Raw genomic sequence first — 24095 nt, forward strand, 5'->3', positions numbered from 1 at the left:
GCACAGCCATTTTCAGATCTCTCCAGAGATGTTCAATCGGGTTCAAGTCAGGGCTCTGGCTGGGCCACTCCAGGACATTCACAGAGTCGTCCCGAAGCCACTCCTTTGTTATCTTGGCTGTGTGCTTCGGGTCGTTGTCCTGTTGGAAGATGAACCGTCGCCCCAGTCTGAGGTCCAGAGCGCTTTGGAGCATGTTTTCATCGAGGATGTCTCTGTACGTTGCTGCATTCATCTTTCCCTCAATCCTGACTAGTCTCCCAGTTCCTCCCGCTGAAAAACATCCCCACAGCATGATGCTGCCACCACCATGCTTCACTGTAGGGATGGTATTGGCCAGGTGATGAGCAGTGCCTGGTTTCCTCCAGACATGACGCTTGGCATTCAGGCCAAAGAGTTCAATCTTTGCTTCATCAGACCAGAGAATTTTGTTTCTCATGGTCTGAGAGTCCTTCAGGTGCTTTTTTGCAAACTCTAGGTGGGCTGTCATGTGCTTTTTACTGAGGAGGCTTCCGTCTGGCCACTCTACCAAACAGGCCTGATTTGTGGAGTGCTGCAGAGATGGTTGTCCTTCTGGAAGGTTCTCCTCTCTTCATATAACAACGCTGGAGCTCTGTCAGAGTGACCATGGGGTTCCTGGTCACCTCCCTGACTAAGGCCCTTCTCCCCCGATCGCTCAGTCTGGCTGGGCGACCAACTCTAGGAAGAGTCCTGGTGGTTCCAAACTTCTTCCATTTCCAGATGATGGAGGCCACTGTGCTCATTGGGACTTTCAATGCTGCAGAAATTTTTCTGTACCCTTCGCCAGATCTGTGCCTCGATATAATTCTGTCTCGGAGGTCTATAGATAATTCCTTGAACTTCATGGCTTGGTTTATGCTCTGATATGCACTGTCAACTGTGATACCTTATTTAGACAGGTGTGTGCCTTTCTCAATCATGTCCAATCAACTGAATTTAGCACAGGTGGACTCCAATCAAACATCTCAAGGATGATCAGTGGAAACAGGATGCACCCGAGCTACATTTTGAGTGTCATGGCAAAGGCTGTGAATACTTATGTGCATGTTATGTTTTCGTTCTTTATTTTTAACAGATTTGCACAAATTAGCAAATAACTGTTTTCACTTTGTCATTATGGGTTGTTGTGTGTATAATGTTGAGGAAAATAATGAATTTAATCCATTTTGGAATAAGGCTGTAGCATAACAAAATGTGGAAAAAGTGAAGCGCTGTGAATACTTTCCGGATGCACTGTATATATTTTGCCATTTAATGTTTCACATATTGCTATTGTTTAAGTACTTTTACTGAAGTTTAATGTTTTTTTAATACATGAAATGGAGCATAACTGCATAGCAATATTATTATTTTAATACTTCATACGACACATAAAGCCACAATAGTTCTCCAGTCATACCTTAGTGACTGATTCTCAACATTTAAAACAAAAACACATGTAAAATAATTAAAATGTTTTGACGCTGTGGCAACATTGACAACACAGACACGAAGATATTTAAATATATAGATTTTATGTACATATATTCATGTGGATGGCTACAAAAGAAACACTATATTCTTACAGAGGAATGATTCTGTCATATTCCTAAGTCAAATAGCAATTTGATACAAAATTACTATAATAAATATAACTCATCTCGTTGTTTTTTTTATTCACACACATAGTTGTACAAACAATAAATTACAAGTTCAGTGCTGTGTTTCTGTCGTTCAGCGAGAGGGGTTTCCCCACTGGAGGAGTCGAGTAGATTGTGTTTGTGTGTGTGTGTATATATGTGTGTGTGTGTGTGTAGGGGGGGGGGGGGGTTGTGAAATACTCCAAATGTTTTGTAACTGATGGGTTGTTTTGATGTCTCTGAATGTGTGCAGTTCTGTGTAAATATAGTTGAATACTAACACGTATATGAAAGATCTACTCATTGTACAAAGACGTCTACATTGTGTAAATAAATGTAGATGTGTGAGGGCAGAAGAGGGAGCGCAGTGTGAGTGGTATGTTGACCCGGGTCACGACCTGAAGACCTTCCTCGTGGTTGGGTTTCTCCAGCACAGGTGCCAGGTGGGTGAGGCAAACAACTACAGGCAGGTATCTTTAACAAGTCCACTTGATATGTGACGTACATTGTCTGAACTCTTCATGCATAATTGATTACATAACCCAATCCAAGCAAAGCATGACATTGGGAGATTAGGTGGAGGATTTTAAGGAATGAGTTTTCCCAAAATAACCATCAAAGCAAATCTCCTCGCTTCTGCCTCGTGGTATCTCGCGATGTGGATTTTTTTTGTTTTTTACTGATTAAAAAAAAGTATTTTTAAAATTCTGATTAACTTACTTGAGAGTTAGACAAGAAGATTGATACCATACTTATATATGTGTGTTTAATATAAAGCTAGAGCCAGCAGTGCGTTAGCTTAGCATTAAAACTGCTGAATGCTAAGCTATGCTAACCACTTCCTGGCGTTGGCTTCATATTTAAAGTGGTATCACTCTTCAGATCTATTTCTTAGCCAAGAAAAGTGTCAAAGAATTCCTTTAAATCCACAGCAACCTCACTTCCACAATCAGTGTCCAGTGGTGGCGCCATTTCTATCGCAGGAAGTACTTCCACACACATTGTTGACAGTGAGGTCTGTGGCATCGTTTCTGGAGTTTCTTCTGCAAATTGTGAATGTGATTTATAAAAACTGTGACCACCGCAAAGGGAATTCCATTCATTGACCGGGCTGGTTGCACCAGAAGGCCATCTCAATATCCCACTCCTTTGTATTTTGGGCGAACTGACCCGTTAACATCATCTATTCTGTGGCACAATCACAATTTTGGACCACCCACCAGAGTTGGAAACGGATAAAACAATCATTTCAAATACAGGATGTGAAGTAGTAACATAGAGAATGAGTGATGAAAAGAAAGAGGAGAATTGCAAAAGGACATTAATGAGGCGCTTCCAGACACACATGGTCACGGTCCATACTGTACACACGCACACACACACACACACACACACACACACACACACACACACACACACACACACACACACACACACACACACACACACACACACACACACACACACACTGTTACGTCCCGTGACTTAGACAGCCCTCTTTCAGGAAGAGGGAGGAGCAATCTCTTTCAGGCTGGTAAGCCTGGAGCAACGCCACCTGAGAGGGATCAGCTAATCAGTGGGCGGGACACATGTACACCCAGAGTAAGTGTCTCTCTCTCTCTCTCTCGACCTCTGATATCTTTGGTATGGTGCCGAAGTGTGGGCCACCATTTGTTGCTCTGCGGGTGAAGCTTGGTTGGGGTTCTCTGCCATTTTTGTTGTGTCCATTTTCTCCTGTTTTGTGGTCAGACAGGGAGCTCAGTATTGTCATTTCTTTCAGTCATGGTAGGTCAGTGGGATCTTTTGTTTTCTAGTTAGCATGGGGGTTCTCTTTGTTGTTTTGGCCTTGGAGACCCTGACGCCTTTTTCTTTTGCTTCTGTATAATTCTGCCCGTTGTTAAGCCCTAACTGTCAAATAAATATCCCTTATTGGCTTATGTATTTAACTTTATTGTTTGCCTCCTTTGTTTTCCCTCGTAGCTGTATCCCTTCTTTGTATGTTACGACCGGTGCACCCTTAGACAACCAAGAGGCCGTAACACACACAAAAACAACTAATTAAGCATTGCCCCAAACCTGTGAGTCATCCTTATCCTCCGTAAATGTTGAGGGCTGTCGCGGTTACTTTGCCCCTTTGTTTCAATTGAACTGTTATACAGTTTGTCCCCTGAAGGCCACCATACGCTTCCATCCCCTCACACCATGCTACTGTATCAACGCTGCACAGGGGACTCGTCCCTTCCGGGTAGACTTTCTTTACGAAACTTTTCAAGAACTTGAGCAGACACGTATCTGAACAGTTTAAGGGACGCCGTCCATTAACCAAATGTCTGGGTTCATTCTTGGTCACCACTACGGGAAATGGTTCTTCATAAGTCTGCCCGTCTTCTTGTGCTGCTTCTCGATTTTCCAGCCGGACATATGTCAAATAAAGACACAAAACGCCTACAGTCGGGGCTTATGGGTATCCCTGATCCAGCAGCATCATCATAAGAATGCATATCTCCTGTCATTTGGACATCCGGTCTTTGAATGGCTCATACAAGTATTTACGGGACGAGTATTGGCCATATTGAGACCACCATATTAGTTTAGGATGCTCTCAAGTTGGTTGATGAAACGGACATCCTGATCAATTGTCTTTACATAATTCGTTGCTGCAACGATTGTTCAATCCGGTGAGTTCATTATTTCAATGACTGGAATGTCCAAGTTGGGGTAGTAACAGGGGATGCAGTGGGACTGGGCTGTGATTCGGGCGGACGTGACGACATTGTGATTAACGAGTGCTTCCCATCGCCGAGGTTCTTGTCACTCGGACACAAACAGTGATTAGCATAGCATACAGAAAACAACAACACGACAGACATGCCATTACAGGGCAACACACACTGAGCCTCCAGGGGTTTGGAGACTGGAGTAGAGACAATCAGTTACTGTCCGTGTGGAAATGACATGCAATTTAAGTCCTTAGCTCCGCCAGGGCATGACTTGCCACTGTGATACGGACACCGTCCACCGTTTTACTTCTGCTCTGCATAGCTACTATGATTCCAGAACATTTCTCTGGCATATAGTCGGGTACATCCATGACAATCTGTCTCTGGGTCTCTTTGCGTATCTGGTCCAGGCGCTTTTAGCCAACATTCATAGTCCTGTTTAAGGTTCTTAAAGTAATTGGTCCATCGTCCAAAATCCGGCACTTGAGACCTTTATCAGATGTACAGATGAAACTCCTTCCTACGAAATGTTTCTCGGTCCACGTATCCGTTTCCCTCTCGGTCCGCCTCAACATCTCTTCGCCAGACAGTGTTTGAAGGCAGACGGTCGGGCACCTAACGTGCAGCCCTTGGACAGTTTCCCATTCGGATTCTTGCACTGCACAGTCCGGCTCTGCCAGCCAGTGTCACAAGTCCTGGAGCATGTCATCCAGGCTCCCGTTACCCAGCGGGGCCCCGGGGTTGGGGTGGAGGGACCGGGAGCGGTTGGTACCCTTGGGACCAGGACGGAGGGAGCGGTGGAAGATGTAGTGGTGGTACTGGTGGTGGTTCTTGTCGTGCTCTGTACAGGGGTGGACTTCGGGTTGGAGATGAGCGGAGCCGACGGCTGCTGTGGGGCCGTCCGTCGGGGCATGAAGAAACTATAACGGACATCCAGGGGCTTTTTAGCGTCCGTCGCTAGAATCTGGACCACCAAGGATTCTTGGAGGGCCCCGGGACCCATGCTGTGAAGCCCCTCGTCCCTCTGGCTCCAGCCGCTGTAGTTGAGCACAGAGCCGTTGAGCGGGATGATCGTCTCGGAGGTGGAGATCATGAACTTGCCGTTGAGAAGGTAGTCTTTGTTGGGCCGTCGGAGAGCCAGGTAGGCGGTGTAGCGGGTCTGGTCCTTGGCCTTGTGCTGACGGACCTTAATGTGGGTGGAGCCAATGGGGATCTTCACCACGTCAGTGTAGCCTTTACTGTTAGGCCAGAAAGAAAGTAAAAAGGGAGGTCAGAGCAGTAAATTCATGAGATATCTCGGTGGAAAAACTCTGCCTCCAAAATTCTGAGTGGGCAAACGTCACGTGTGCAAATGTCTGTGTGTGCATAATTCCCGCGATGCGAATGCTTGAAGCCCCCCGTTGGTCTTACCTCTTCTTGGTGAAGTTGCCCACAACGCGTACACATCCGGTGCTGTCGCCTCCACAAATACCACACTTGTCGAACTGGAGCTTGGAGCCAATGATGCCGTCGCAGCCTGTCCGTATACACTTCCCTTTGACGCACACCGAGCTGCTGTAAGGACGACACTCGGTCCCCTCGACCACCTGAAGGGCAAGCAGTCACACAATTATTTCCCACATTTTTATTTTTTACATGAAAACAGGTCCAACGTGTAGGATTTAGGGTCAGCTGAGAACAAGCTCTTCATATCTCCTTAGGGAGAGGGTCCTCTTCACAGAGTCCACCATGTTTGACCGGCATGTTCCTCCAGAAGCCCAGAGCGGACAAACCAAACACTTTCTCTAGAGAGAGCATTCTGCTTGTTTACTGAAGGCCAGCGGAGTTCTCCGACAGGCTTGAAAAGGGAGTGTGCTTCAGTTGGTCGCAATCTGCAACCTCACCACTAGGCGCCCCTAAATCCTACACGCTGCTCCTTTAAATACACTGCAATCATCTTTCTTTTCCCAGCTCGCTCACCCTCTGAGAGAACACCACGTAGTATCCCGTTCCTTTTGCTCTGCAGATCAACTTGCACACGTCTTTGGGGAGGACTCCAGCGTACTTAGGCACCCACTCGACAAAGGTCTTCACCCCCTTCGGATCCGTCTGGGGACCGTTGCGCACCTCACATTGCTCCTGCCGGAAACTCTTCCCTAGAGAAAAGTTACATGAAAAGTTGAATGAGGCACCAAATGATCGATAAACAATACCTGGTGCTATTCCAGCCATGCTGGCATCCTCCGGCCGTCACACTCACTTGACGCAGGACACGGCGGGACGTTGCAGGACCGATAAATGGCTCTCTTTCCCGTGCAGTAGCGCCCGTTGTTCCGCGGCGGCGGGTTGTTGCACAGGCGTTGGGCAAACTGGACCCCGCCTCCGCATGTTCTGGAGCACGCACCCCAAGGACCCCAGGAACTCCAGCTGCCGTGGTTGGACACCTGGGAGACGGAGGAGAGGAGCAGATGAAAAAGGACACAAATAGTTGGAGGGAATGAGAGAGGAGAGATCAGAGAGTAGAGAGGGATGAAGGGGAAAGAAAGACGAAGCAGAGAGGAGATGGGAGAGGACAATTAGTGCTTATCGGACATGTTGGATGTGGTTTGTGGCCCTGCAACGCGTCTCTGGGAAAGGTCTTTGGAGGGAGATTTAAGATAAATAAAAATGTGGCATGCAGAAAAGGAACAAGGCTATCCCTCTGTGTGATGAAGCCTCTCCATGACTGGATCTGTGGTGCAGCTCACATGCTGCTCCAGAGGAAAAGCCTCAATGAAATTCTTACGGTAATGTCCTTATTTTTGTGTTTTTCCAAGCAGTGCTACATGAGTCATCAGAGACGAAGATGATTACATAATCCCACTAAAGCTTTCCCAGCGAGTTCCACTGTTGAGCTTTTCCACTGCAGTACTTTACACAGTAATAGACACTTAATTTGCAATACCAGAAATATATTTGGAGGTTAAAAGATTCTGAAGTCTAAAATGGAGGGGCCTGACGTTGCCCGGAGCCGTAAACTGGTCGTCTTGCCAGGCAGTGAAAAGTCAGAACTTGGGCCACATCCACACATACAGTCGACTGCCAAGCATGGAGGCAGACCCGACATGTCATGTGACAAACACACACAAAGGAAATATTCTTTCCCATTCTTTTTTACTTTCCCTCCCTCCCGCACGCACACACACACACACACACACACACACACACAGCATCAACAGCCTGCCAATAATGGATTCGGTCCTTCAACTCACTGAGACCAAATTAAATTGAGGTCCTTTTAAGCGAGGCCAACAGTGGCACAAATACAGCAGGCCACACAATAAGGAATCCGTTTCTACTTCATCTTTTTCATCCCACACACAAGTTCCTCCGATGTGGAAACGAGTGCTTACAATCTCAGTTTTGAACTGTAAAAAGGAATCTATTTTTTCAATTCTGGTCCATTTTCTGTGGCCGCCTTCTAAAATCTCCACGTCGTCCGCCCTCCGATGCCACTCACCGAGTAGTGCCTCTTGCGGGTCTTGTCCACGCACTTCCCGTGCAGGCAGATGCGCCCCTTCCCGCACGGCGTTCCCTCCACGGCCGGCAGCTTCTTGGTCAGACACACCATCTGTCCGTGGCGAATCACGGCGCACCACAGGCGGGCGCACACGTCCATGCCCGGGCAGACGGTGTACTGGGGGCCGAAGGCCAGGCGGCACTGGCGGACGGCGTCGTAGCTCTGCCCCGGGAGCTCCTCGGGGCCCAGCAGCGGCGTGCGCGGGGAGTCCAGGAGGCACTCGGCTGAGGCCGGAAAAAAAGAGAGAGGAGGAATTCATTTTTGTTCTGATTCTGCAATCTGCAAACTTGGCCGGCGTCTAAAAGTACATTTCATTCTTTTCACAAATGAGGCCTGTATGACGTATCGCTCTGCTCGATAGCCGTCTGCACGAATTGCTCCGAAAGCAGTGGACTTTTCTTTTCTTTATGGCCGTAATGTAACCTTCTGATGAGGTTATAACTCATCGTGATCGGCCGCCGTGCCGCTACTCTCTTTAAGAAATGAATAGGTGTGTAAATAACTCCCTATGAGCAGATTACAGCTGTGTGATAATAAACCGCCCTCAGTGATAGGCACCGTGTGAGATAAGTTATCAAGTCCAATTCCATGGAGGCGATTTGCAGTGGGAGAAAGTCAAACTTCTGCTGGGTTCTCACCGCTCTAAGAAATGCATAACCACACGCCCCCTTTTTGTACCCCCGGGCCCCTCCATCGCCCCTCCATCGTCTCCCCGCGCTCACCGTTGCCGTCGTCGAAGAAGTCCGTGATGGTCGCCGAGGTGCAGCGGCTCCAGGGCTTGGAGGCGTCGATGGAGGTGAGGATGGAGGACATGAGCCGCTTGTCGCTGTTCACCCCGAAGCGCTCCTCGCAGAACTTGGAGTCGTCGTGGGAGAGGCCCAGCAGGTGACCTGGGGGGGGGGTGCACGCCGGCGAGAGGTGAGGCGTCGGCAGAACAACACTCAGGATCCTAATCAGCACCAGAGACGTGCTGACAGAGGCGTCTTTGTGTGTGTGTGTGTGTGTGTGTGTGCGTCCATGCCTACCTATCTCATGCGCGACAGTGAACGCAGCGTGAAGCCCGTCGTCCTCGATGACGGCGCAGCTTCTCGCCGGGGAGCAGATGGTGCCGACGTCCGCCATGCCGAGGGTGTCGCAGGAGTGGTGGCCACAGAGGTCCTGGACGGAGGAAGCACCGTCAGTCGACACACGCGAAACACCGCGGGAAACATTCCCTCCTCGTCCCGATACTTACCGCTCTCACAACGACCGGAATGAATAGGAACCGAAACTCTGCTCGCGGCACGCAACAGAAACTCAACGGGTGGATATTTTTGCCTGCTGCAAAAACACGACGACACCTCCCATGATGCTTTCTAGACCCCAGTTGGAGACTTTCCTCCATATTTTGATATGGAAGACGGGTGGAGTATCACTTTTTCACGCCCTGCCTCCCTGTGCCTCCACCACCTCTCCGTTCCCAAGGACACATCATTGATCTTTGTTTTGATTCCCACACATGTCCACGCAGATGAGGCCTCCGGTGTGTTGGTGCAGAACATCCTACTTTCTCTCTCTCTCTCTCTCTCTCTCTCTCTCTCCTGTGGGGAGGATGAATCGTCATTGTTGGAGCTATTTAATTTGACTTTTGTATTTAGGTTGTATTGTAAACTAATATTTATTATTTATTGCTTATTTAGGTTATGTTTTGATATGTTAGTTGTTTCTTAGGATAGTTGTAATTTAGTTTAATATATTTAGTTGTAGGTTCACTGATTGTGTAATACTGGGCACCTGTGGTTATATGTAGAGGATAGGCACAGGACCAGCATGCACCAGGGTGGCCAATGGTTTTTTACCACAGCACAGGGAAGTGTCAACATTTTGTTTGTTCTTTTTTTGTTGGTTTAACCCTTGTGTTGCCTTAGGGTCATTTTGACCCGAATCAATATTACACCCTCCCCCCGCCTTAGGATTAATTTGACCCCATTCAATGTTTAATGTCGGTGTTCTTTCGGTAGTCAACAAACAAACATAAAGTGCCTCACACTTAAACTTGGAAAACAATATTAATTCTAATAATTTTCTGGAGGTTTTAATTGCTGGCGTCAAATTGAACCCAAAGGGTAAAATATGTTAGTAAATATAAAGGTAACAGGAGGGTGAAACATTGAATCGGGTCAATGACCCAAAGGCGGGGGGAGGGTGTAATATTTAATCGGGCCAAAATGACCCGAAGGCAACACAAGGGTTAAACAAGCCCCGCCTCCTCTCCTGCGGTCGCGGCCCTAAACGCACACGGCTGTTGCAGTAAGAATCCGCTCTGTGGCACAAACCTTCATCTCTACCCCCCCTCCCCAAAGAAAGAATCACGAGACATGTTTTTATATTTTTCATTTGATTTGAACTTTTTATTACATTTTTTTAAATCAAACCCTTAATTTGGTTACAGAAGTTTTTAACAGACACAAAATTATGTAATAAAGCCCCAAAACAAAAGTCCCCACCAAAAAGTGCAAACAAACTGCTATAAACCAAGTAAATACTTCACACAAACAGTCAAAATTGCAGTCCCAGTGTAACTAAAACCAATGAGCGAGGACAGTAACGGTAGAAACATATGTCACCAGTTGAACTCTCAGTAGCAGATGAAATGGAGTCTCTCCACACAGTCATAAGCCTCCCAGTCCTTTACTTTAACATCTGCAGTCGCAACGCTTACCCCTGGGATACCGAGCAGGTTTTGTGCAACAAGTCCTGATCCATAAACCTGATGCCTTAATGTCTCCGATGTGGCACCATTGGATGTCCCTCCCGTAACCTGAAGGGCCGCACACCTCCGCTTGACCTCCGGGCACTCGGCCTTCCCCTCCCCTCCCCAGGCCTCGTAAGCCAGCGGCTGCCCGTCCACCCACAGCCAGCCTCCGGGAAAGAAACGCAAACCGATCCAGACGTGTGCCGTGGTCTCGTATTCGTTCAACTCTTTCTGCATGAGCAACATCTCGGTGTCCGAGGCCACGCTGGCCAGGTCGTGGTGATGCTCCCTGCAGTACTCCAAGGCTTCCTCCCAAGTCTTTCTCTCCCTCACCACGACCGCTCTGTAGCAGAAGAAGGTTCTTTCTCTGTACTTTGCGTCTGCATCGCGCCACAAATAGTGACGGATTGCGCCGTGGTTTTCATTTTCTTTGTTATTGGGCTGACCCTCTGCCCAGAAAAATGTGGATGCCTTTCCTCCTCCTGACCACGTCCATTCATCTCTGTTCGTTAAATTCCTTTGCAGTCCGATCCACATTGCCTCATCGGTGTCGCCGGTCAGCAGTTTAAGACGCTCTGTGTCATATGTATTACTGACGGGAGCCAGGTCGGTGTGAACCCGCCGACAGTACTCCTGAGCCTCGTACCAGTCCTTCTTCTCCGGGATGTGGACGTACTTGGCAAAAGCTGCAGACACGCTGAGGAGGAGCAGGACTCGGGCGAAGGTTTGCTCCATTGCTGTCTTTGTGTTAGAAGATGGAGGGAGGGAGTCCTGCAGCGCAATGAAGACGCAAAGCGCCGTCGAGGACACATAAGCTGCAGTCAAAGCCTTTGTGTTTTGCATAGGGCGGCCGCCTCCGCTTCTCTCATGGCCAAGGTCGACTAGAAAGGTCACTTCTATTCAGTCGTCGTGGTTACATGAGTGAATTTCTCAAATGTAGACGTAAAGCGTTGCGGGTGAGAGGGAAGTCCGTCTCGGCCTGCTGGGTCTGCTGCCTCCATGACCCGACCCCGGATTAAAAGGATGAAAATGGATGGATGGATAAAGTGTTTCATGACTCGTCAATAAATCACAACACCAAGCAGGCGTGTGCAAATTTTGTTTTTGAATAAGAGGAAAAGTAGTGTTTTCCTTACAGGCAAATTTAGAGAAGAGAGGAGTGACCATGAAGGAACATGAAATACTTGCTTTGATTCTTCTTGTCTCTTCTTTTTCATCACCTTTACCTTCTGTTAATTGAAAACCTTATTTTGGAAATTTTGAAGTTCAGAAAAAGTGAAATACATTACATCATTTCACCAAACCCTGTGAGACGTTATTTATTAGATTTCCAGTCACCAACCACCGTGATTAACCGCGTTGATTGACAGGGTGTGTAGGCGGTGATGTTGTTAACCCTTGTGTTGCCTTCGGGTCATTTTGACCCGAATCAATATTACACCCTCCTGCCGCCTTCGGGTTAATTTGACCCCATTCAATGTTTAATGTCGGTGTTCTTTCGGTAGTCAACAAACAAACATAAAGTGCCTCACACTTAAACTTGGAAAACAATATTAATTCTAATAATTTTCTGGAGGTTTTAATTGCTGGCGTCAAATTGAACCCAAAGGGTAAAATATGTTAGTAAATATAAAGGTAACAGGAGGGTGAAACATTGAATCGGGTCAAAATGACCCAAAGGCGGGGGGAGGGTGTAATATTGATTCGGGTCAAAATGACCCTAAGGCAACACAAGGGTTAAGAAATAAATTATCAAAATACTAACAGGCGGAAATGGACAGTACTTTCTTTTGCATGCGTCAACACCAAAACCCACGGTGCATCAGTGGCGCTTTGATTTATGTTTTTGTTTGATTATGGACAACAAATGGCCACAACATAAAGTAAAAAACCTTGCCTGTGAAACGCAAGAAGAGGACCCCGCAGTATTGGACTGGATGGATCGCATTGGATCGTGTTGGATTATCGACGGAGGAACTGGTATGTGATGCGACTGCTGTAGAGGACGACGGCTAAACGAATGGAGTTTAAAAGTCACCACACAGCCATGTTTCGTAAAGTTTAATTAGTCTGACAGCGGTGACGCGCTGCATGTGATCATTGTGCAATGCGCGCACCACTATCAGCGGCCACATTGATTCAAAAGCTGACTTCAGTGAGTGTCTGTGTGATGAAGCGGATTGGCCAGTGAGCACCCTGTCTGTGTTTGATAGATAGATAGATAGATATATACTTTATTAATCCCCAAGGGGAAATTTGTCGTAACAGTAGCAGCACCAATAAACTAAACACACGAGAATAAAAAATAAAATATAAAAAACAGGGATGAAAGATATAGATGTATACAAGTGAAAGATATAGATGTATACAAGAAGTATACAAAGTAAAATATAAAATAAAATATAAATGTATATATACAACATATATGCATACACTATACAATACTAATAACTGCAGTGTAAAATTAAACTAAATATAAAAAATATTTAAAATTGCTGCCTTTAAGCCACATTTATGTCCGATTGCGGATTTTGATTGCTGTACAACACGCAGTGATAATACACTTTGAAAATGTCTGACGATAAGGCGAGTGACGTTGAATCGCTGTCAGCAAGAAGGAACATTAAATTAACTTCTAAAGGCTTGGGCTATTACACGGAAATGTGCCAGCAGAAGAGAAGTACAAAATGTAAAGAAGCCAAAAAGTGTTTGGGAAACATTTGTGAGTTGATGGCATCAAATGAAAATGTCAATTCAGTGACTGCTGAGCTTGCTAAATTCATCAAGTTTGACCAAGACGCAAATGAAATGCATGAATCGTTTGTGAACTTGCCTTTACCGCAAGATGAAGTTGCAAGGCAAAATAAAAATCATGAAGAAAAAATGAAAATGTTTTATGAGTTCACGGAAAGAGTAAAAGACTGGCTGTCAGAAATGGGTCAACCATATGAGCAGCCACAGGATGACGTCAACGACCAGCGCGTCGCAGATGAGATAAACCCTGAAGACAGTGCGTCTAACGCGTCAAGCGTAAAAGTAAACTCTGCGAGGACACAGTCGCAACTATCACGAAGTTCATCAACACCATCTGCACGCGTTGAAGCTAAAGCCGACATGGCAGCCCTGAAGGAGCGGGTTGCTGCGCTCGGAAGGAAACATTTAATAGAGGACCAAGAGGAACGTTTGAGGAAAGAAAAGGAACAATTGGAGCTTGAGACGGAATTGGCAGTTACAAATGCAAAACTTCATGTCTTGGAAATGAATTCATCACAGCGTGGTTCAAAACGTTCGGATGGCATGAACTGTTTTATTTTGAAAGGAACACTTCTCAAAAAGCCATTCAATTAAGTGCCCGTGCCAACACCTTTGTTCCAGTTAACGTGGATGAACAACGTCACGTGTTTTCTGATCCCATAACTCAACCACAAGTTGTAAGGCCAGCCACACAAACCGTGTATGAAAATCAAGCAGGACGTGTGCAACCTCAAACTCAAACTCTGACTGACGACTATCAGAATGATATTGTAAATGTTATGCAAAGACAAAATGACATCGCCGCTCTGCTGGTTCAACAACATCTGTGCTCTGTCCTTCCTGTTAGAAATATTCCTGTGTTTGATGGAGACCCTCTCCAATACAGGTCTTTCATCAGAGCTTTTGAGAATGGAGTGGAGGAGAAGACGACTCATTGGAGTGACTGTTTACACTTTCTCGAACAATACACCAGGGGTCAGCCAAGAGACCTGGTGTGCAGCTGTCAACATTTACCTTCAGAACAAGGATACCAAAGAGCCAAAAGTCTTCTAGCAGAACACTTTGGAAACGAGGACACAATTGCATCTGCCGATATGGACAAAATTCTCAACTGGACACCTGTTAAAAGTGAAGATCTCAAAGCATTGAAATCATTCTCTCTCTTTCTTCGAGGATGCTCAAATCTAACAGAGCAAATGATGCATATGAAGGAACTGGACTTACCATCCATTATGAGGAGCATCATCTTGAAACTCCCTTACAAATTAAGGGAAAGGTGGAGAAATGTTGCTTGTGATCTGCAGGACCGAAGTGGCCGGAGAGCACTGTTCAGTGATCTTGTTGGATTCATTGAGAAGCAGGTCAGAATTGCCTCAGACCCACTTTTTGGAAACATTCAGGAATCACAATCCACCAACTTGAAAGCCTCTAACATTGGTCATTTGACACGAAGGAAAAAGGGAAGCAGCTTTGCTACCAATGTTACTGCAGTAAAAGGAGGAGTCATTACTCCATCCACAGAACACAAGAACAAGTCTTTCTCTACTCACAACTGTCTGTTTTGGTCACAAAGTTGTCACAGTGGATAAGTACCCACAGTTTAAAAGGAAAGGACATCGTGATAAGATCAATTTTTATCAAGGAACAGGGTATTTGTTTTGGTTGCCTGAAAGTAGGCCACATAAGCAAAGACTGCAGTTGTCGCTTGGATTGCAATGTGTGTCACCAAAAGCACCCAGGAGTCCTTCATATAGAGCGGCAGGAGAGAGGAACAACCTCACAGCAACCCCGACAGTCTGAGACCCCTCCGAGTGTTTCAAATGCAATGTCTCAGACCTGTGGCCATATTGGGGCTGGTGATGAAGATAATTCCATCTTTTCTATTGTTGCAGTCAAAGTCAAGAGCCAGAGGGGCAACAAAACAGTGCAGACATATGCCTTTTTGGATCCAGGAAGTTCAGGCACATTCTGTACTGAGAACTTGGCAAGAAAATTGAACTCAAGTGGTAAAAGAACAAGTATTTTATTCAGAACAATGGGTCAAAAGAAGATTGTGAATGCACATATTGTGTCAGGTCTTGAAGTGTCTGGCATGAGTTGAATGATTTCATTGAGTTACCTGATGTTTTAACTCAAAAGACCATGCCTGTCTCTACACTGAATGTCCCACGACAGGAGGATCTGGATCAATGGTCCTATCTCAAGGAGGTTAAGCTCCATGACATTGATGCAGATGTTGAGCTACTAATTGGAACTGATGCTTCAAAAGTGATGGAGCCTTGGGAGCTGATAAACAGCCAGGATGAAGGACCCTATGCAGTGAGAACCAGAGTTGGTTGGGTCATTCATGGTCCACTGCGTGGGAGAAGCAGTACGAGTAAGAGTGGCTGCCTTGCTATAACAGCCAACCGAATCTCTGTGGAACATCAGCAAGAAATACTGGTCAAACAGTATAACCATCAAGTTTATGAACATAATGAACACCACAACAGTATTGACTGGAGAGCATCACTGTATTGACTTACCTTTCAGACAGAAAGATTCTGTCTTGTCTAACAATCGCTGTGTTGCAGAACAGCGCCTACGAAGCCTGAAAAGAAAAATGGATAAGAATGGTCCATTTAAGGACGAATACATCACGTTTCCAAACAACATAACCCAAGGATATGCTGAGATGGTACCTGCTGATCAACTAAAGCAGACGACAATTCTTCTACTGGAACGCCCAGCCGCAGTTCTTGCTGTGAGAGTTGATGACATCCTTCAGACGGAGTTGCGATTCCACACTTTTGTGGCAAACAGGACTGCTTTTATCAGAGAAGCAGCTGATGTGGATCAGTGGAGATACGTGGGTTCTAAGGAGAATCCAGCCGATGAAGCATCAAGAGGATTACGAGCTGAAGGAAAGTTTGGCTGCTGTGAATCATGGTCTTTGACCCAGGAGGGCATACAATGGAACTTTACCCCTCAGCAGCTTCCCATGAAGGCGGCATCTGGGAGCGCCTGATTCGTTCAGTGAAAAGTGTCCTCACCTCAATTCTAAAACGGCAAACTCTGGACGATGAAGGGCTCCAGACCATCTTCTGTGAGGTTGAGGCAATACTTAATGATAGACCCATCACAAGAGTGTCAGACGACCCAGATGACCTCGAAGCTCTCACACCAAACCACATTCTACTTTTAAAGGGCAAACCAATCATGCCACCAGGACTATTTGATAAAGATGATCTGTACATCAGGAAAAGGTGGAAGCAGATTCAGTACATGGCTGAACTTTTTTGGAAGAGATGGATCTCTGAGTACCTTCCATTGATGCAAGAAAGACAAAAATGGACAAGGCCAAGAAGAAGCCTCACCACTGGAGACGTCGTTCTTGTTGCGGACGCCACAGCTCCAAGAGGATCTTGGATGATGGCAAAAGTGTTGGATCAAGACCAGATGCAAAGGGACTGGTGCGCTCTGTGCGGCTTCAAACCAGAACCAGCGTTCTGGAGAGACCAGTGACGAAGCTCTGTCTGCTATTGGAAGCAGCAGCTTAGCATACTAATGCTTTCTCTACCTCCATCTTCTCTACCTCTATTTTCTCTCTATTCTTCTTCTTTTGTAGGTTCATCAAGAAGATGTATTTAAGTTTAAATGTATGACATAGAATATTCATAATTTCATAGTTTGCCATTGGAATGTAGGTTGTAGGAATAGCTCCGTTTAAGAATATAATTAATTGTGATTGTATGCACAATTAGGGGCCGGAATGTTGGAGCTATTAAATTTGACTTTTGCATTTAGGTTGTATTGTAAAGTAATATTTATTATTTATTGCTTATTACCTTCGCATTGAAAATGCCGGAAGGTTATGTTTTGATCGCCGTGTATTTATTTATTTATTTGTATGCGTGTTATTCGCAAAACTCAAAAAGTATTGAACCGAATCACATGAAATTTGGTGGAATGATTGTTTATTATCCGGGGACCAGTTGATTAGATTTTGGGATCGATCGGGTCAAAGGTCATGAACAGGTCAAAATCTTTCGCAGAACTCAAAAAGTATCCAACCGAATCGCATGAAATTTGGTGGGATGATTGTTTATTATCCGGGGACCAGTTGATTAGATTTTGGGATCGATCGGGTCAAAGGTCAAGGTCAAAGGTCATGAACAGGTCAAAATGTTCTTGAATCGCATGAAATTTGGTGGGATGATTGGTTATTATCCGGGGACCATTTGATTAGATTTTGGGATCAATCGGGTCAAAGGTCAAGGTCATGGAAAGGTCAAACTCTTTTTTTACCATAGCACGATACATTTTGTCCAATTGGCATGCAACTAATGCCAAAATGTTCATAATTCAATGCCCAATCTTGTGATATGCGAAGGTATGCGCTCTACCGAGTGCCCATTCTAGTTTAGGTTATGTTTTGATATGTTAGTTGTTTCTTAGGATAGTTGTAATTTAGTTTCATATATTGTAGGTTCACTGATTGGGTAACACTGGGCACCTGTGGTTATATGTAGAGGTGGATAGGCACAGGACCAGCAGGCACCAGGGTGGCCAATTGTTTTTTACCACAGCACAGGGAAGGGTCAACATTTTGTTTGTTCTTTTTTTGTTGGTTTAAGAAATAAATTATCAAAATACTAACAGGCGGAAATGGACAGTACTTTCTTTTGCATGCGTCAACACCAAAACCCACGGTGCATCAGTGGCGGTTTGATTTATCTTTTTGTTTGATTACGGACGACAAATGGCCACTACAGTCATGCGAAGTGGTGCGGACAGGCCTGCTGGCTCGTGTGTGTGAGAGCCTCTCCAGGGAGGGAGTTTACCCCGTCCCCGGCTGGGTCGGGTTGGGAACAAACTGCCTTGTGTTCCGCGCTCCCGCTCAGACAGAGACACAAACACACACACACACTCCATCAAAATGAGAATATCCCCGGAGAAACGAAACGGTGACGCGTGAAAATATACCGGCCACAACCCCAGATATCACATCCATATCTATGCATCGTTTCCCCCCTCCCTCGTTTCGACGCTCCGCGAGGGGGGGAGGGAGGGGGGGGGGGCGATGGAGGAATGCCAGATATGAAAGTGAAGCACTGAGAGAACAAGGAGTTACAGAAGTATTGGCAGAAATAACAGGAGAACAGGTGGCATGCTGGTTGTGAAGGTCAGGAGGCGATCAGAGCTGTGTGTGTGTGTGTGTGTGTGTGTAACAAGACCACTTGAGATCTAAGCCCAGGCTTGTGTTAAACCAACAGCCAGCCAGACCCAGACACCCACTCGAGCCTCGCTTGCGGAGTGAGTTTAGCTCACGCCCTGCAGGAGGATGGCAACGAGCCTGCTAATCAAACGCAAACCAACAACAACAACAACAACTCTCAGTGTCACGAATATTCGGTCGCCAGTGACTGACAGGAAAAGTTATTTCATTCCCATGACATCTTGTACTTTTCACCCACGCCAGACCTCTTGTTGAACGCCCGCAAAGCTCAAGTCTCTGACGCATGGCGGTGGAGAGCGAGGCCGTGAGGAGGAGGAGGAGGAGGAGTAGGGGAGGAGGGGGGAAGTCCAATCGCGTATGCCGCCAGCGCCCTTGGCGTCGAGTTTTTTCTTCTTTCTTTCGGGATCCGAGGGCCGTCTGCGGGTTGTCAACATATACCAGACGGAGCGTAGCGCGTGTGAAATATCAGGAACAGTTAAAACAAATAGAGGGCGAGCTGTGACGGGGGCGAGGGCCGGGAAACGTACAGGAGGAGTCCAAAGTCCTCGCGTGTTCAACATGGATGGCTGGCGTGCACCCCGAGTACATCGGTGTGTGGACCTCGCCTCGATCACACGGCCCTCGCAGGGTCTCTGCAGAACTCCGTGTGGAGGGCAGAGACACTTCTGGTATTTGGGCTCCAAAAAGGTTTTAATAGCAGACTTGTACTCTGATATCTAAACTCTCTCTGACATGACAATGCTGCACGCGTCACGCCGAGATCTTAATCCGCTCTATTCAGTGTCGGCTAAATAGCCTGAACATGTCATGGCAAAGATACCAGATAACAGAATAAAGTGCTATATTTGGCGTGAACGCGACACGTGCGTCGATCTCTCCCGACGTACAGTGGGCCTTTCCTTTATGCCCTGGCCCGAGCTCACAGCAAGCCAACACGGCCATGCACAGCGTTTAGTCCCCCCCCCTCCCCCTCAATGTGCCCCGTTGTTTTGTTCCGGCCCTGGTCTGTGTGGAACAGGGTGACACCGCCGCACGGGTCAGCTCACCGCGGGTACGAGGGGGTGCTGGGGGAATTGGACCTGACCACAAAGAGACGAGTTCCCTCCAACCCTCTGCTCTCCTGCGCCCCCCCCCCCCCCCCCCGCCCCAAATGGAACCGGCCTGACTTCACAGTCACAAACTCTTCAATGGGCTTCAGTTCTGGTTCGGCGGGCCGCAACAATCGCGTTCCACTTCACAGCCGCTCAGAATACACGAGATCATGAGAGGTTATTTACTTTCACGTCAGCTCCTATCCGGCACCTCCGACAGGTGACGCATCTGAACTGAAATCGACGACACGTCCACGCTCCACCGGAGTTACGCCAAGAGGTTCCTGAGAAAAGAGTTGACACTTTTCCGCGCCTCACACTTTTTTCCCAACCCATTTCCTGTTTTTTTTTCAAGATGCAGAACGCGAGGTATGAGGCACCTGAGCCAAATGAACTTTTTCCTAACTGGCATGCCGTCAATGGAAACTCTAATGGCTCTGTTCTGTTTACAAGGCGGCCGACTCGGTGCAGCTCTTGACGTTGCGCGGTGCAAAACAAAAACACCCGTCACACGGTGGTGTTTAGCTGTAAACAAAGCTCAGAGGCTCGTCCGTCCCTTCTATTATCCACCTAACGGGGTGGCAGCAATTCAAGCACTCAGCTTAACCTAAAAAAAAGAAGAGAAAAAAAGGCTTTTTATAGCCAGAGAGGTCAAAGTCCAAAGTGAAAGTGGTTGTTTTCTTTGGCTTATAAAGGTCGCGACCCTCAAGTTGAGCCGTGCCCGTGAGCTTTGAGCTTCCTCTGCACACAGATTCAGCTGCAGCCAGTTTGGGATCAGGACCTGCCTCCATGGCCACGCTCTTGTGTGCGACCGAGAGGGATCCCCCCGCCTTTTTCCCCCCGACGGGTACCATCTACAGTATTTCTCAGGGTTAAAGCCTATTTAGAAAATAGAGAGTCATGTTTCATGAGTTTCGTGCCCACGCTCTGCCTTCCGGTCCAGAGGCTCCTATGCAGAGGTCTCTGGGGAGCCGGTTTTCATGCCCTCTCGACCCCGCCAAACCAAACCACCGGAGGATGCCACCGTGTTCGGTCTGGGCTCCGTCAGTCCGGCCCGTGCAGGTGTCCTGTCCACAGGGTTGGTGAGGAGCCACGAGGAGGTTGGCACACAGGCACATGGGTCACTTTGCCAGCTCGCTGACCTCAGGTATGCACTGCCGGCTGCCTTGCAAGCAGGGCGCCAGGAGATCTCGAGGTACTACTTCTCCCGCTCCAACCCTTTTTTTCGACAAGACACTGCATGAGCTGAAAACACCGCAATCCAAGGGGAGCCACCTGACTAGTCGACGTGGAGCTAACCGCGGAGAGGCCACACCCGGAGAGGTGGAGAATGCATGTCGCTGCCCTGCGGTTTCCAAACAGGCGGGCAGGGACGGAGGAGGAGAGAGAGAAGGGGGACGGGGAAGGAAGGGACGAGTGGGGTCTGGGCAACCGCCAGCCTTCTCACAGGGTGTTTGTTTTCTCTCTGACGGCTCCCAGCAGCTGACAGGACGCCCGTAAATGTAGCTGGGAAAAAATGTGCAGACCGGAGTGATAAGGAAATGAGGGAGGACGGAATGATGACCTAATTAACAGCAGTTTCACAGGAGTTTAATGGATATTGCTGTAATGCATCCAGCAGCTGATTTCAACAACCCCCCACCACCCCCCACACACACCCACCGCCCCTGCTCTGGGAAGAATGTGCATGCGCCCGGTGGTTTCGGGCAGGCGCCTCAGATCACACAGACTTGGAGGCCTTTGGGCTGTCAGGGGACTGGGAGGGGGAGGCTGGAGACAGAGGAGCATGCCTAGAAAAACACCAGGGGCAGGAAATACAGATTTCTTTGGTGTGATTTTTTAAATGGACTTTTACAGACGCTGCTGCGCTGCATTACGCACGAAGAGATTCAGCAAAAAGAAGAAGGGAGGGAGAAAGAAAGCATACATAAAAAGAGCTGGATATAAAGGGGGGATTTGGGAAGCAGCTTGTGCAGTCTTCACTTCTGATGCACTTGAGCTGCTGGTTCACAGTGGGCCAAAATAGCTTTTTCGGTTATTATTGTAACGGACTGAGGGAAATGTTATGTTATAAATGTTATGTTCAGGATGTAAGTGAACGTCTCACGAGCTGGTAGCTGGGAGGCGTGTCTGTGATTGGAGAGCGAGTGATGTTGTTGTGGTGTGTGGTGTTGTGTTACGACTCGTTCGGAGCAGAGCTATGACCCGGAGCAGACGTGAAGCTGGTTGGAAGGCTTTCACGGCGTTTTGCTGTCGTTTTGGCGTAGGCTACGGCCAACAGTAGCCTGTTCTATGTTCCCTGAATAAACACCCTATCAACCATCTACGCCTCGTAGCGTTCCTGACCCAGGGTCGCTACATTATGTAACAACGGATGTGTGTCAGTTATTTCCAGTCAGTGTGTTGTGCTGTTATTAAGCTATTCAATAAGCCAAACGAGGCTCTGTCTGCCAAGTGCTTAGCTACAGCTGCCACCGCGTGCCCCATCAACATAAAAACAACCGGTGGCGTCACCGCCCTCTCCTCCGGAGCCGGGTGGAGTGTGCGGTCACAAGGGAGGGGGGTTTTGTTTACCTGCCTGGTGAAGAGGATGGCGGCGTCGTGGTGCTGCTGGTGGTCGTCGTCCAGCGGGTTCTGCTGGTTCTGCCACTTGCAGAAGCTCTTCAGCGTCGCCGCCGCGTTCTTGGACACGTCGAGCCCCTTCTCCTTCTCGGTGACCACGGTGACTTTCACCACCGTCAGCCGGATGGGGTTCTCGATGCTCGCGTGGCCGTACAGCTTGGAGGCGATGGCGGCCAGTGTGAGCAGGTAGTGGTTTAATTCCTTGCCGTATTTCTTGGTCATGGTGTCGTCGGCCACCAGGAGCAGCTCCACGTGCCTGGCGCGAGAGACCGACCTCCTGCTCCGCGTTCCATGCACCGGTGCAGCCGCGTTGGCGAGCCGGCTCCACCATGTTCGGCCGCGCGCGCCGTGGCCACCGGCGCTCTCCTCCGCGTCACTCTCTCCGTCCCGTCTCCTCGTCGCGCGGCCCCTGTGCCGGCCGCGCTTCCCCGCCGCATCCCTGCGTCCTCTGCGCCCGTCGCGCGTCCCGCAGCTCTCGCGCCCCTCGCGCATGGCTTCGAAGCTGAAACTCTCGCGCGTGAACACGTGGAGCGCGCTCTCCACGTCCTTGTCCTGCAGGGCGCGCACGTTGTGCTCGTGTCCCTTCGCCCTAATGATAGGCGTGATGGTGTAGCGCGCGTGGTCCAAGGCGAAGAAGCCCTCCAGACCCCCGCCGCAAAGATTGAAGACGGCCAGGGATTCCGGGTTGGAGTCCACTGTCCCCCGGTACACGCACTCCCGCAGCAAAGCCGCGGGGCTGTCCCCCATCATAGCGAGCACATACTGGGGGCTGAAGTGATGCGACAGCGCCATGTCGTCCCGCTCCATGTCCAGCTGAAACCGGCGCCCATCCAAGTACACCAGGTAGCCCACCTTCCCTCCTCCGTGGTAAATCCGGTCAATGGTCCGCACGACCCCGTCTGCCCTCCGGGCAGGTGTGAGAAGCGAGCCGTTCGCAGGTGGAAGATAGAAACCTTGGAAAGTAGAGAGCGCGGCTCCCAGGTCCAACTCCACGACGCACAGCAACAGTAGCCGAAAGCAGAGCATGCCCTCGGCCAGAGCTCCAAGGATGCGCACCATTGTTCATTCCAACCCGAAGAACATCTGTGAATCCAACTAAAACGACCCGGGACCGGCTCAAGAGACCACTTTGAGCATGTGTTCCTCCAAAAAGCGCATCCTCCCGGTGTCCAAATCCCCCACGAGAAGGCGACCAGCAGTAACCAACAAAAGCATTGAGAAGAAGAAGAAGGAACACAAATGGAAATAGGAAGGAAAAAAGAGCAGCGGAACGGAACTGTGTTGCAGGCTGGAGAGCACCGAGCTGAACTTGGAGAACAAAAACACAAAGTTTGCTCTTAATAGGACTCGGAGAGAAAACGTCCTGCCCCCTTTTGCGCTCAATCACCACTCCTCCACCCCCCCCCCCCCCTCTCTCTCTTTTCCTCAAATCAGAGTGGCGTCAAGTGCTGGAGGAGAGGAGACAATGCTGTCACTGGAGTATTTCCCATTGCCTCAGCAAAAGGAGAGAGGAGCCTGTTAGACTTTGCAAGTCTATCAAAATCCACATGACTCCTTATGAGAGGAGGAGAAGAAAAAACAAGATGCAAGACATAAACCAAAACCTCCAATCCCCTCTGGTCGCGAATAAATCCTTAAATCTATACGTCATCAGTGCCAATCCCCCCATCCCCCTTCTCCTGAACTTCAGTATATCAACATCCCTTGAAGGTATACAGCATAAAACTGCAACAGCAAAACAAGTTGCCAGTCACATGCTGCCACTCCCAGGACCAACGGCA

The 24095-nt window shown here is 48.1% G+C and overlaps 1 protein-coding gene across 1 annotated transcript; it reads right to left on the reverse strand.

Annotated features, from left to right (window-relative positions):
• Positions 1-1512: 1512 nt before the first annotated feature.
• LOC130204416 (A disintegrin and metalloproteinase with thrombospondin motifs 5) lies at positions 1513-23719 on the reverse strand. The gene is made up of 8 exons (XM_056431141.1): positions 22267-23719; positions 8921-9053; positions 8618-8785; positions 7836-8119; positions 6597-6780; positions 6317-6492; positions 5768-5943; positions 1513-5595 (listed from the first exon to the last, which is right to left on the reverse strand). The coding sequence occupies exons 1-8, from the start codon at positions 23371-23373 to the stop codon at positions 4926-4928; spliced, it is 2898 nt and encodes a 965-aa protein (XP_056287116.1). The 5' UTR covers positions 23374-23719; the 3' UTR covers positions 1513-4925.
• Between the last annotated feature and the right edge of the window lie 376 nt (positions 23720-24095).

Source organism: Pseudoliparis swirei, chromosome 14 (assembly GCF_029220125.1).
Source record: "Pseudoliparis swirei isolate HS2019 ecotype Mariana Trench chromosome 14, NWPU_hadal_v1, whole genome shotgun sequence".
In the NCBI taxonomy this organism is placed as follows: Eukaryota; Metazoa; Chordata; class Actinopteri; order Perciformes; family Liparidae; genus Pseudoliparis; species Pseudoliparis swirei.

Excerpts from the sequence above, each read along its gene's own strand:
- LOC130204416 (XM_056431141.1), bottom strand. The coding sequence starts at position 23,373 with ATGGTGCGCATCCTTGGAGCTCTGGCCGAGGGCATGCTCTGCTTTCGG. Across the intron at positions 6,781-7,835 it reads CCCGCAAGAGGCACTACTCG|GTGTCCAACCACGGCAGCTG; the intron begins GTGAGTGGCATC and ends TCCGTCTCCCAG. Across the intron at positions 5,596-5,767 it reads GGCAACTTCACCAAGAAGAG|TAAAGGCTACACTGACGTGG; the intron begins GTAAGACCAACG and ends CTGGCCTAACAG.